The following is a 13,168-nucleotide window of genomic DNA, read 5'->3' on the forward strand; positions in this document are numbered from 1 at the left end:
TCTCTTATCTCCTCTCATCTTACACAAGCCCCTCAAGAGCAGTGCCTCTCTCCAGGCCTAAGGAACCCAGAGCACTACGGACAGACAGACGCACATGGCTGAGCACGCTTTCTCTCTGCAGTGAATGTCCATCAAAATCACTTTAGTGAATGGATTAGAACAGAAATGTTTGGAATCCCCCTATCATCATCCTCCTCTCTCATAAAAACAACCACCCTCCTTTGTGGTAAAAATAGGATTTATGGAGTGTACAGTTAGATCTACCCTGTGGTGGGGTATGGCAGTGTGGTTATGTCCACAAAAGGACAAAGAGTGTTTAGACTCACTATGATCTTTATTATGGTATTTTCATTAAATTAGTGAGGCTATAGTTATCTTTGTTACTTGGTAATTTAATAAGAGAGCACATAACTACTTTGTGCTCCTCACTGTCTAAACAGATACGGACATATACACTATGATGGATCACAGCTCTATTACTTTAAGACTCTACTATTTAGATTCTCTTAATGGCATGCTTAAGTGCTCTAACCATGTTTTTAACTATTCCTGTGGACAGAACTGCCAATACAACACGGCTGGAGACAGATGTGAGCGCTGCAAAGAGGGTTACTATGGAGATGCTGCCCAGAGGTCATGCCGGGTGTGCCCGTGCCCCTTCAGTGTGCCAGCTAACAGGTCAGTGTCACCAAAGAACCAATCAGTGGCAAGGTCAACCATAGTAGATGCTTCTTTGGTGGAATCAAACCTGTGTACTGTATCATGACTTATTGTTGTTGGCCCAGTATTCAAGTGTTTAAATGTACTGTTCATCATTCCACTATAGTTTTGCAGTGGGTTGCAGAGAGGCTGCTGGAGGGTTCCAGTGTGTTTGTAAACAAGGCTACGCAGGAGACAGGTGTGAACGATGTGCCCCTGGTTACTATGGTGATCCATTGACAGCTGGAGGAAGCTGCAGGCCTTGTGACTGTAACAATGTAAACAGCTGTGACTCCAGGACTGGGGGTGAGTGGTGATGTGACTGAGACATGATGACACATTCAGAAAACACGCACCATTGAGTGTATTGGTATAGCTTTATTCTCAGTTCATTATTATTATTATTTATTCAATGGCATTGTAGTTACTTTAAAAAAAATCATGAATGCATAATTCTGCTCTTTCTACAGTGTGCAAGAACACTTTGGAGCCAGGGGACACTAACACTGATGAGCAGTGCCACGGTTAGTGTCTGTTGTGAATGTCTGATGGGTTCAACGCGAGGACAGGACATGGGGGCACCTACCTCGTCATGATCAACTACTGATTACACTTGTCTATGTGGTTCTCAGAGTGTGATGACTGCGCCAAGACCTTAATAAACGACCTGCAGCGTCTGGATGAGGAGCTGGCGAGAATTAAGACTCAGCTGGACAGCGCCAGTATCTCCGCCTCCTCTCGGGACAGACTCGGGAAGCTGGAAAATGCCATCACAGAGACCAAGGTACTAATGTGTTAATGGCCTATATCTACTGTTACTGTAATGAAGTGTACCACCATGCCCTCTGGCTACACAGGCCACAGAGAGGGAGGGAGAGGACTTTACATACACACACAGTGTACACTTACTTCTCAATGCACGCACACATGCACTTGTGTGTGCTAACACACATTTCAACACACCCACATGTTTGTTTTACTATTCTTGTGGGGACCAAACAATTGATTCCCATTCAAAATCCTATATCCCCTAACCAGTAACCAAACCTAAACCCTCCTTCTAACCCTAATTGTAAACCTAACCCTAAACCTAACCCCTACGCATAACATTTCTCCTTGTGGGGGACCGGCAAGGTAACCCTACTTGTCCCAATTTTCCTTGTTTGACTATCCTTATGAGGACTTCTTTAAAACCAGAAACACACACACAAACATATTATCAAATTACATTTTATTGGTTGCGTTTCAGATTTCAGAATCCTCCTGATCAGCGAATTTTTTTAAATTATTTTTTATTTCCCCTTTAGTTAACCAGGTAGGCCAGTTGAGAACAACATTTACAACTGCAACCGGGCCAAGATAAAGCAAGGCAGTGCGACAAAAAACAACAACACAGAGTTACATGTGGGATAAAGTCAGTCAGTTTGTCCCAGAGCTGTGGGTCAACACATGTCAGAGACCACACTGTACGGCAGTGGTAGTGGTCTGGTCAGGACTTGTTGTAGCTAAACTCACACGTTTGTGATAACAGCAGCTCCTACACTCCATGTGAGCATACGTTAATGTGAGCATTTATTAAGCTAACAGGAGTAAACAAGTTATTCTGTCAACCTCTCAAACAGCCTGAGGAGTCAACAACCTGATCCCACTGTACTGGAGTTCTCTCCCTCCTCTCTCTCTCTGTCTGTCTGTCTGTCTGTCTCTCTCTCTGTCTCTCTCTTACTCTCTGTCTCTGTCTCTCTCTCTCTCTGTCTCTCTCTCTCTCCCTCTCTCGCTGTCTCTCTCTCTCTCTCTCTGTCTCTCTCATTCAAAGGGCTTTATTGACATGGGAAATATATGTTTACATTGTTTATTTCACTAGCTTTGTCAATCAGAAAATAACAGTAAACATGACTCATCCTCTCCTCTCCTCTCCTCTCCTCTCCTCTCCTCTCCTCTCCTCTCCTCTCCTCTCCTCTCCTCTCCTCTCCTCTCCTCTCCTCTCCTCTCCTCTCCTCTCCTCTCCTCTCCTCTCCTCTCCTCTCCTCTCCCTCCCTACCTCATGTCATAATAAAGCATTGAACAATAGGCTGTGTGCTCTCTCCACAGTCTCTGGTGAACAAGTTCAGTTCCAGTGTGAACAGCCAGAAGCCCAAGGTTAGCCAACTAGAGCAGGACACTCTCAGTGTCAACGAGGATATCAACGCTCTCAAAGGCAAGGTACTGGACTGGAACTTCTTGATGTCTTTTTATTAGGGTTCGTCATGAGTGGGGGAAATTGTGCATATGTTTTGGTGTGTATATGCTGGCTGTGTAGAGCTAATGTGTGTTTGTTTGTTTGTTTGTTGTCCATTCAGGCAGATGACAGGGCTGTGGATGCCCAGAGAGTCCTGGAGGATGTGGGTAAGACTCATCTGAGAGCTAAAGACCTGGATACTGAAGCTAAGAACCTGCTCAAGAAGATCCTGGGTAAAAAAAAACTATTCCTGTTTATTCGCTTTTTCTCTTTTTCAATCTCTTTGTCCACCTCGGTCTGTCTCTCTATCATATTATCCTCTTTTGTTTTATTGTGACTTTTATTTATCTGTTTTCTCTCTCACTCTCTTCTTTCTTTCTTTCTTTCTTTCTTTCTTTCTTTCTTTCTTTCTTTCTTTCTTTCTTTCTTTCTTTCTTTCTTTCTCTCTCTCTCTCTCTCTCTCTCTCTCTCTCTCTCTCTCTCTCTCTCTCTCTCTGTCTCTCTCTCTCTGTGTCTCTCTCTCTCTCTGTCTCTCTCTCTCTCTCTCTCTCTCTGTGTCTCTCTCTCTCTCTCTGTGTCTCTCTCTCTCTCTCTGTGTCTCTCTCTCTCTCTCTCTCTCTCTCTCTCTCTCTCTCTCTCTCTCTCTCTCTCTCTCTGTGTCTCACTCTCTCTCTCTGTCTCTCTCTCTCTCTCTCTCTCTCTCTCTGTCTCTCTGTCTCTCTCTCTCTCTCTCTCTGTGTCTCTCTCTCTCTCTGTGTCTCTCTCTCTCTCTCTGTGTCTCACTCTCTCTCTCTGTCTCTCTCTCTCTCTCTCTCTCTCTCTCTCTCTCTCTGTGTCTCTCTGTCTCTCTCTCTCTCTCTCTCTCTCTGTGTCTCTCTCTCTCTCTGTGTCTCTCTCTCTCTCTCTCTGTGTCTCTCTCTCTCTCTCTGTCTCTCTCTCTCTCTCTGTGTCTCACTCTCTCTCTCTGTCTCTCTCTCTCTCTCTGTCTCTCTCTCTCTCTCTCGCTTTCTCCCCCATCCCACCCTCCCTTTTATCTAAACCTGAATGTGTGTTGGATGTAGTCCTGCTACAGCAGCTGACAGAGTCTGGCTCCAGTGGCGGTGTGGTGCCCAGTGAGAACCTGGCTAAGATGTTATCTGAGGCGGAACGCATGGTGAAGGAGATGGAGAAGAGGAACTTCAACCCACAAAAAGATGCAGCTGAGATAGAGAGGGATGAGGCCCAGAAACGTAAGACTTCTTCCTGGTTCATTCAATAACAAAAACTCTTAAAATCCCTAAAAGCTATTCTTTCAAAAGATTAGAATATCAAACGTCTGATGTTCGAGAACACTACCACATTAGGTTGAGCTAAAATACAGATAAGAGGCCTAATGTCACAATAACAATGACTACATTGTTTGATACCATCAGCAACCAAATAAAATGGTGAGATTTAAATAAAAACTTCAGTCGAGAATGTCAGTTTCTATTTCTATTCGAATCTGTTCCTCTCTCCCAGTGCTGGACTACATCAAGGCCAATGTGACGAAGCAGTATGATCAGAATGAGGCAGCAGCCAAGAGGGTGAAGGGTCTGCTGAAGGACTATGCAGCTAAGTTGAAGGACCTGGAGGAGGCGCTGAAACAGGCTGGGGACATGGTCAAGAAAGCCAACTCTCAGAATGGACTCAACACCGAGGCACTGGAAGACATCCTGGTAATAATAAAAGTCCCAGTACCAGACTTCTAACATGATGGTACTATGAAGTCATGTATAGGCTGTTAGTGTGTGCAGTAACCATGTCTCCGTTGCTATGGTTAATTCATGGTTGGTATCAGTATTGTTTGCACAATTACGTTTCCAGTGGCTTAATGTTCTCTTAACCAATTGAATCGTGTTTGTTCTTCAGAAACGTATGGAAGATCTGAGGAAAGAGCGTAAGAAGGTCCAGGACCAGATAGCCATGGCAGAAGATCAGTTGAAGGATACAAAGGACCTCCTTAGAATGTTGGATGACAGCAAGACAGTAAGCACACAGACCAGCCATGACAATACATCAGGGTTCCCCTTTTATGAAATGTTGATTGTTGGACATAAAAGACTGTAAAAACACTGTGACCCTGTCGTCTTCCTCCTCTCTCCAGGAGTATGAACAGCTAGCTGCCCAACTGGACGGGGCCAGGACTGCCCTCACCAAGAAAGTCAACTCTTTGTCCCAGGCCGTGGCCAAAGAGGACATTGTGGAGCGAGCAGAAAAACATGCTGAGAACCTGGCCAAGCTGGCCAAGGAACTACAGGAGTGAGTTATAGGGAATTGGGTCCTGGGTTGTGAGGACAGTGCAGTTTCTGCTGGTTGTATAGCTCAAGTTCAAATCTTTTTGTGTTTTAGGTAATGGAAGTCGCTATATCATTTTTACAGGATAGAACAAAAGATGCCAGATAATAGCTCAGCACAATTAATGAGAGCTATAGAGGCTCAGTGTAAACGACCTACTATTGGAGCCAGGCGTTGTGGTTCTGTAACAGGGATGTTTATGTTGGGTGGTTTCCATCCTCAGTGGGTCGTGCCAGATAGATCTGCGATCAGATAGATCCCCCACAGGCTGCATGTTTGTTGTTCTGCTTTGTTGAACATCCAGATGCGTGTGTTGACCTGTGTACTCTCACTCTGCCTCCTTTCCTCTCTCCTCCCTTCCTTCTCTCTCTACTCTCACTCTGCCTCCTTTCCTCTCTCCTCCCTTCCTTCTCTCTCTACTCTCACTCTGCCTCCTTTCCTCTCTCCTCCCTTCCTTCTCTCTCTACTCTCACTCTCTCATCCTTTCCTCTCTTCTCCCTTTCTTCTCTCTCCACCCCCTCTCTCTCCTCCTTTCTGCTCTTCTCCCTTCCTTCTCTCTCCCCCTCTCTCCTCATTTCCTCTCTTCTCCCTTCCTTCTCTCTCTACCCCCTCTCTCCTCCTTTCTGCTCTTCTCCCTTCCTTCTCTCTCTACCCCCTCTCTCCTCATTTCCTCTCTTCTCCCTTCCTTCTCTCTCTACCCCCTCTCTCCTCCTTTCTGCTCTTCTCCCTTCCTTCTCTCTTTACCCCCTCTCTCCTTTCCGCTCTTCGCCCTTCCTTCTCTCTCTACCCCCTCTCCTCATTTCCTCTCTTCTCCCTTCCTTCTCTCTCTACCCCCTCTCTCCTCCTTTCTGCTCTTCTCCCTTCCTTCTCTCTCTACCCCCTCTCTCCTCATTTCCTCTCTTCTCCCTTCCTTCTCTCTCTACCCCCTCTCTCCTCATTTCCTCTCTTCTCCCTTCCTTCTCTCTCTACCCCCTCTCTCCTTTCTGCTCTTCTCCTTCCTTCTTCTCCCTTCCTCTCCTCCTTTCTGCTCTCCTCCCTTCCTTCTCTTTCCCCCCTTTCTGCTCTTCTTCCCTTCCTTCTCTCTCTACCCCCTCTCTCCTCATTTCCTCTCTTCTCCCTTCCTTCTCTCTCTACCCCCTCTCTCCTCCTTTCTGCTCTTCTCCCTTCCTTCTCTCTCTACCCCCTCTCTCCTCATTTCCTCTCTTCTCCTTCCTTCTCTCTCTACCCTTCTCTCTCTACCCCCTCTCTCCTCATTTCCTCTCTTCTCCCTTCCTTCTCTCTCTACCCCCCTCTCTCCTAATTTCCTCTCTTCTCCCTTCCTTCTCTCTCTACCCCCTCTCTCTCCTAATTTCCTCTCTTCTCCCTTCCTTCTCTCTCCACCCCCTCTCTCTCCTCATTTCCTCTCTTCTCCCTTCCTTCTCTCTCTACCCCCCCTCTCTCTCCTCATTTCCTCTCTTCTCCCTTCCTTCTCTCTCTACCCCCTCTCTCTCCTCATTTCCTCTCTTCTCCCTTCCTTCTCTCTCTACCTCCCCTCCTTTCCTCTCTTTCTATCTTCCTATGTCACAGTGCTGTGAGGGACTCGAGTGGCCGCTCTGATGTGCGTGATGCCATGGACGCCATTAAGGCCTACAAGAACATCACAGATGCGGTCAACGCTGCAGAGAAGGCAGCCAAGGAGGCCAAGGATGCAGCTGACAAGGCCCTCAAGGTCAGTTCACAGTCCAGCCACTAGACCCTTATCACAGAGATAATGAATCCTCAGCACCTCAACTTTTAGCTGATGTGGCTTTGCTTTACCTTCTGTTTTAACAATATTCTTAAACTTCTGTTATTATTTTGCAATATAGGATGTGAAGAAAGAGGACCTGACAAAGAGAGCTAAGAATCTGAAAGACAGCGGGAACGACCTACTGAGGGAAGCAGAGGATGCAGAACAAGATCTCAAAGGTATGTTGCTATAAGTTCTAATAGAGTTTTTAGAGTTGGCAGGGAGCCAACCAAATATATGTGGCTTAAATGACTTTGAACTGAACTCTGGTTTGACTCCACAGAGGCCTCTGATCACCTCACAGCCCAGCAGAAACGCCTGAAGGACGCAGAGAAGAAGAAGAAAGCATTGGAGAAGGACCTCATGGACGCTCAGGCAGAGCTGAACAACATCATGAGAGGTAAACCGGCTCAGATAGTAGGAGGAAGTCTGATAGATCAGCTCAAATTATAGAGAATTACTGATCAATGGAGGAATATGCCCCTCTCCTCCTTCCCTCATTCCCTCTCTTCTCTCCTCCCGTCAGATGACATAGGAGACATGTTGGACGAGGCGAAGAGCAAGGCAGCGTCAGCCAATGATACGGCTAGCACCACCATGGACAGACTGAATGCCATCAGAGAGGAAGTGGATAAGATCAACGTCATGCCCTCCGACTCCAACCTCAGCAGCGTCATGGATGATGTGAACAAGTCAGGTGAGGGATCACTCCACTAACATACGTCTGCATAGGATGGAGGGAATATACACCCGTAGACAGGGCTTCCTTGTAAAAAGAGATTTCTATCCTGTACCAATGAGACTCACCTGGAAAATAAAGGTTGAATTAATACTACTTGTCTTATTTGCTGATATTACCATGCATGTACAGTACTGTATGTACAGCGATGTCTGTCCACTCTGTGCCCATTTTGTACAGGTGTAAAATGGTTAAAAGGTCTAACTATACTCTCTCTCTCTCTCTCTCTCTGTATCTCCCTCTCCCCCTTCCCTCTCTCCCCATCCACAGTGAAGAATCTGTTGAACACAATCCCGTCTCTGCAGGATAAGATCTCAGAGGTGGAAGAGCTCAGCTCTCAGCTGTCCCCCGTCACCAACATCTCCGAGAACATCAAGAGGATCAAGGAGCTGATCGAGCAGGCTAGAGACGCAGCCAACAGGGTAAGAACAGAACACACACACACCCACACACACCCTGGGTCTATACCCCACCAGATATGCCCACTGTGTATTACCTATTCCCCTTCCATTGGCCATACAGTATGCAGGTGAAAGGATTGCAGGTCTAGGTCTTGACAGAGGCCTTTGGTGAATATGTACCATCATTTGTTATTCCCATAAAGGAAAACAATGATTTATCTTTACACTGCTGATCCCTTTAACCATGTACAACCTCTCTCCTCATCTCCTCCCCCTGTCTCTCCAGATTGTGGTCCCTATGAAGTTCAGTGGTGAGGGCCATGTGGAGCTGCATCCCCCCAGGGACATGGAGGACCTGAAGGCATACACTGCCCTGTCCCTGTCCTTGCAGAGACAGATGGAACACGCGGATGGAACACGCAGACGCAGACAGGACAGCACCACCACAGATAAGGGAGACATGTTCGTACTCTACCTCGGCAACAAAGATGTGAGTGGACTGGACAGCACTTGGGTTGCAAAAGGAGGGTATATTATCTAAAACCTTCAAAGTTTACAAGTAAACTACCAAAATGTTGGTATCTTTCAAGGATTTTAAGTAATGTATCACAAGACATCTAGTTGCCCTTTTGGGTATTTCAGATTATCACAGATGTCTGTAATTATCTCTGGCCCTCTGTGTGGGATTATCATATGAAAATATACAAAATAACCATTTAAAATCATTTTAAAATAGAATTACAATACTGTAAAATATTATCCTAAATATAAACCATCAACTTAGTGAATAACAATGGTGTTTAATATGAGTGTTTCAGCATGAAATATTATCTATATTTTTTTATTATTATTTTTTACTTTGATTTATTTGACTATGTCAATATGTATTTGAAGTCAATTTTTGGTCCTGAAACTGGTGGCAGTTGTGAAAAAATAAATAGTTGGAAGAGTTTTTTCTCTTGGACCATGTGGTCTATCTAATAGAAACTCATTGACAGTGTGGACACATATCTTTTTTCTAAGTTGTTCAAGTATATATTACCAAAGTTACAATAGATTGCCATAGATTTTCTGTTAATTACCAAAATTACTGAAGGTTCCGGTAACTTTGGTAAATTACCAGCAGCTTTGTTGCCCTAGACAAGACACAACCTGGCCCTTGTAGTTCCTTGTTCTCCTAGTGAAAATAACTGGATGGTATAGATTTGGCAATTTGCTTTATGGTCATAAAACTCTCTCTGGCACTTCAGTCGCCATCCTCCTGATACATTTGAGTCATTTAGCAGACACTCTTATCATTCTTTTTCATACTGCTCCTGTGTGGGAACCCTGGTGTTGCAAGTACCATGCTCTACCGACTGAGCCACACTGGATCCTGTTATATAGGATCATTTGTATACCTCTCCATTGAAATAATGGCACCGTATACATTTGACAGTTTGCTTGTGGTTGGAAATGCTGCCACTGATGGTCCTCACCTCTCTTCTCCACAGTCATCTAAAGACTACATTGGCATGGCCCTGAGGAAGAATGTGCTGTTCTGTGTGTACAAGCTGAGCGGGGAAGAGTATGAGATCAAGACAGACTACATCACTAGGTCTCCCTCTGAGCCGGCATTCTTTGACAAGGTGGACCTGCACAGGTAAAACCATACCTTCGTCCATCTCAAGTCTTAGGAATTGGAAATGTTATTTGAGTGACTAACCCTGATCTAACGTTGACCTTTTTTACAATCTCTTAGAATTTACCAAGACGCACAGGTGATCCTCACCAAACTGTTCACATCTAATGACCCGGACCCTCCTCAGACCAGCAGTAAGCAGGGAGAGCTGACCAGGAACCTTCTAAACCTGAACCATAGTGACGTGGTCTTCTATGTCGGGGGCTATCCCTCCAACTTCACTGTAAGCAACCCAAAACATTGACTGGAAATTAACATTTCAGTTCCTAGGTGACAGTACTATTCCTGACTATTGAAACATTCTTAGTCTTATTATACCTGAATATGCTTTGTTTCTATAGCCTCCAGCCTCCCTCAACTACCCAAACTATAAAGGATGCATCGAGCTGTCCACCTTCAACGACAGATTCATCAGTCTGTACAACTTTAAGAAGGCTGTCAAGATCAACCTGGAGACTCCATGCAAGAGGTTGGTTTAGAGCTACTGAAAGCCTAATGAGTTATTGACGGGAGATAATGCTTCTGGATCAGAGGACAACAAAGACCAAAGGTCCCATATTCAAAATGCCTCAGAGTCCTTGTTATACAGTCAATCTAACCTGTCAGTCACTTGACTGCTAAACGTCTGAAGTGGTTTGACTATTTACGCTGGACGTGTAACCTTTTCACAGTGTGACATGGCTCCTATTCATTTCAACGAAACCTGGGCTTTAGCAGCACGGCTCCGCGAGAGGCTCACACTGCTCAGCGTAAAATTAGGCCGCAGTTCTATTTTCGCGCCTGAGAACACTGCTCGCGCACATCCAGTGTAGCATCTAAAAACGTATAGTTTTCCTCATACCCCAGGTAGTTATGAGTGTTTACATCTTCTAACCTTAACCCTATTCTGATTGAATCCCCCTGTGCCCAGGTATATGCAGCCAGTGGTGTTTGACTACTTCGAGGGGACTGGCTATGCCAAGGTGTCCACCCAAGGTGTCATGGTGTCCACCCTCCTCCTGACCCAGACCATCTCCACTCGCTCAGAGAATGGGCTTCTCCTCTACATTGGAAATGAGGTAGGCTACTTATTCTTTCTACTGGGAAACATTTGGTGTGGTAAAGTTGATGACACTTGAATAGCTGTTGAAATTCTGTACTGTTGTCAGTCTGTCCACTGGCTGTGTTTAACGTTGCTTGTTTTCTTCTTTTCGTAGTACAACTACTACAGTGTGACGTTCGAGAGAGGCTACGTTGTCATCCACAGTAACCTGCTCAGAGAACCAGCACGAAGCACCACCAAAGTCTTCCCAGTGGTAAAGGCAGTTGGCGCTAGATGGGTGGAATAATTTGTCTGTTTGATCCTTTTTGATATTTGGTTAATTGTAGAATTTGCATTGTTTTTGCTTAAATGGTTCCCCCTGATTTTTCCTTCTCTTTAGGATGCAGATTCGGCAGAAGTGTTGATCATCATGGAGTCTAAAGGAAGCCAAGAGATGAAGATCCGTGTAGCAGGAAATGAGGTGGTCAAGGCTAATGTCCAGTACACCCCTGGTGACTATGCAGACTACTACATTGGTGGCCTACCACAAGCCCTGAGAGAAAGGTGAGTGCATTTCATCCACTTACTAGGAACATTATTATTATGTTTGGCCCATGTTTGGTATTCCATTTTGATGATCAAACTCTGCCCATGTTACATGGATGTTGAGTAAGTTTTAAATCGTTATTGGTAGTACACTGTTTCCCTAAACCTACACCATACCAGAGGAGTCTAAATAAAATTGTGTTTCGTGTGTTCTTGCTCACAGACACAACATCACCTCCCAGCCACTGAAGGGCTGCATGAAGAACGTCAAGCTCAACAGCAAGTACCCCAACTTCCAGGAAAAAGTGGGCATCAGCCGGGGCTGTCCCAAGGACCTCCTGGTAAGTCTTCATCTTTCACTAAAGTTTTCAAATGTGGTCAACACAGTAAGTCAGCGTTTTCAGGTCAATTTGAATTGAAGGTAGCTAATTCAGGAAGTAATTTGTCTGTAATTTGTTGAGTTGATTTTAAACTTAAAAAAATGTTAAAACCTTTGAAATAAATAGATTTTACTTTTCAGTTTATTGATAAGTCATTGAAAATAGACTGCCTTTTTTCAATTATTGAATTCTCACATAATATCAATACCATGGAATTATATTTTTATTCATGCCACTATGATATTTACTTACTGGAAACTATAACTGATACTGTCAGGAAGCCATTTCTGTGTGCCAGTACCGTGTATTTTGATGCTACCAAGATGCTGTAACTGACTCCAGTCCACTGTTAGTAACAGCATGATAATGTCTCTGTGTTCCAGGCATCTCGTAAAGCAGAGTTCAAGGTGGGCAGTTCTCTGTCAGCTGCTCTTAAAGGCTTCAGCCTGGCCAATGATATCACAGTCTCACTGGGATTCAAGAGCTCTGAGAAAGAGGGGCTTCTACTGCAGAACACCGAGTCGGTTAGTAGACTACTCCCTCCCTCCCTCCCTCCCTCCCTCCCTCCCTCCCTCCCTCCCTCCCTCCCTCCCTCCCTCCCTCCCTCCCTCCCTCCCTCCCTCCCTCCCTCCCTCCCTCCCTCCCTCCCTCCCTCCCTCCCTTCAACAGTTGTTTTAACAGTTTAGCTTTAGGATACAGCAAATGTAAGTGGACTGACTGTTTGAAATAATCGTTATCCCCACCCGGTCTCCGACAGAGCATTGGTGCCATCGAACTTGCCTTGGTCGACGGCTACGTGGTTCTGACATTCAAAGACGAAGTTTGGAAATCTTTGAAATCAAGCAAGCAGTACCAGGATGGCAAATGGCATTACCTAACTGCCACCAGGAGAGTGTCTCCTCAAAGGTAGAACATCAAACAGTCAAGATAGATTGATAGAAGTCTATGAAAACCACATGTTCAGAAAAAAAAAGTGAAATGAAGATGAATGAAGATTGAGACTTACTATATGATTGTTGTGACAGTACAGTACACACTCGCTATACCGATTGGTAACCACTGACACATATACTGTAAGTACCATATATGTGAATGCATGTCTCGTGTTGCCCTACAGTATTGAGCTCCGGATAGATGAGGATGATTTGGGAGGGCAGATAACCTCAGGTTCCTTCAGTTCAAACCCAGACTCTGTGTTCCTGGGGAAAGACACCTTCAAAGGCTGCATCTCCAACCTCTACCTGAGAAGGTAAGCTCACATCTCTGTGTATTATTTCAAAGTCTAACGTTAGTAACAACACAGCAGTAGTAATAGTTGTTATATACATGTCGTGATCATCATGGCTGTTGTCGTAGTTTTATTTATTCAACCTTTATTGAAGCAGGGAGTAATATTGAGACC

At 45.0% G+C, this 13,168-nt stretch overlaps 1 protein-coding gene across 5 annotated transcripts in view; it reads left to right on the plus strand.

Moving 5' to 3' along the window:
- The window catches only part of LOC112259612 (laminin subunit alpha-3), a 118,869-nt gene that overhangs the window by 98,824 nt on the left and 6,877 nt on the right, over positions 1-13,168 (plus strand). For all 5 annotated transcript variants that reach the window (XM_042328812.1, XM_042328809.1, XM_042328811.1 and 2 more), the window contains 26 exons: positions 560-678; positions 827-1,005; positions 1,170-1,223; positions 1,332-1,483; positions 2,788-2,898; positions 3,036-3,147; positions 3,976-4,143; positions 4,415-4,611; positions 4,805-4,921; positions 5,040-5,194; positions 6,797-6,938; positions 7,078-7,177; positions 7,282-7,398; positions 7,525-7,695; positions 8,008-8,159; positions 8,425-8,628; positions 9,632-9,780; positions 9,880-10,042; positions 10,161-10,288; positions 10,730-10,877; positions 11,016-11,114; positions 11,241-11,404; positions 11,610-11,727; positions 12,150-12,290; positions 12,524-12,672; positions 12,884-13,015. In XM_042328812.1, the coding sequence (XP_042184746.1) occupies positions 560-678; positions 827-1,005; positions 1,170-1,223; positions 1,332-1,483; positions 2,788-2,898; positions 3,036-3,147; positions 3,976-4,143; positions 4,415-4,611; positions 4,805-4,921; positions 5,040-5,194; positions 6,797-6,938; positions 7,078-7,177; positions 7,282-7,398; positions 7,525-7,695; positions 8,008-8,159; positions 8,425-8,628; positions 9,632-9,780; positions 9,880-10,042; positions 10,161-10,288; positions 10,730-10,877; positions 11,016-11,114; positions 11,241-11,404; positions 11,610-11,727; positions 12,150-12,290; positions 12,524-12,672; positions 12,884-13,015 (3,641 nt within the window). The remainder of the gene's footprint in view (positions 1-559; positions 679-826; positions 1,006-1,169; positions 1,224-1,331; positions 1,484-2,787; positions 2,899-3,035; positions 3,148-3,975; positions 4,144-4,414; positions 4,612-4,804; positions 4,922-5,039; positions 5,195-6,796; positions 6,939-7,077; positions 7,178-7,281; positions 7,399-7,524; positions 7,696-8,007; positions 8,160-8,424; positions 8,629-9,631; positions 9,781-9,879; positions 10,043-10,160; positions 10,289-10,729; positions 10,878-11,015; positions 11,115-11,240; positions 11,405-11,609; positions 11,728-12,149; positions 12,291-12,523; positions 12,673-12,883; positions 13,016-13,168) is intronic.

Source organism: Oncorhynchus tshawytscha, linkage group LG10 (genome assembly GCF_018296145.1).
Source record: "Oncorhynchus tshawytscha isolate Ot180627B linkage group LG10, Otsh_v2.0, whole genome shotgun sequence".
NCBI classification, from domain to species: Eukaryota; Metazoa; Chordata; class Actinopteri; order Salmoniformes; family Salmonidae; genus Oncorhynchus; species Oncorhynchus tshawytscha.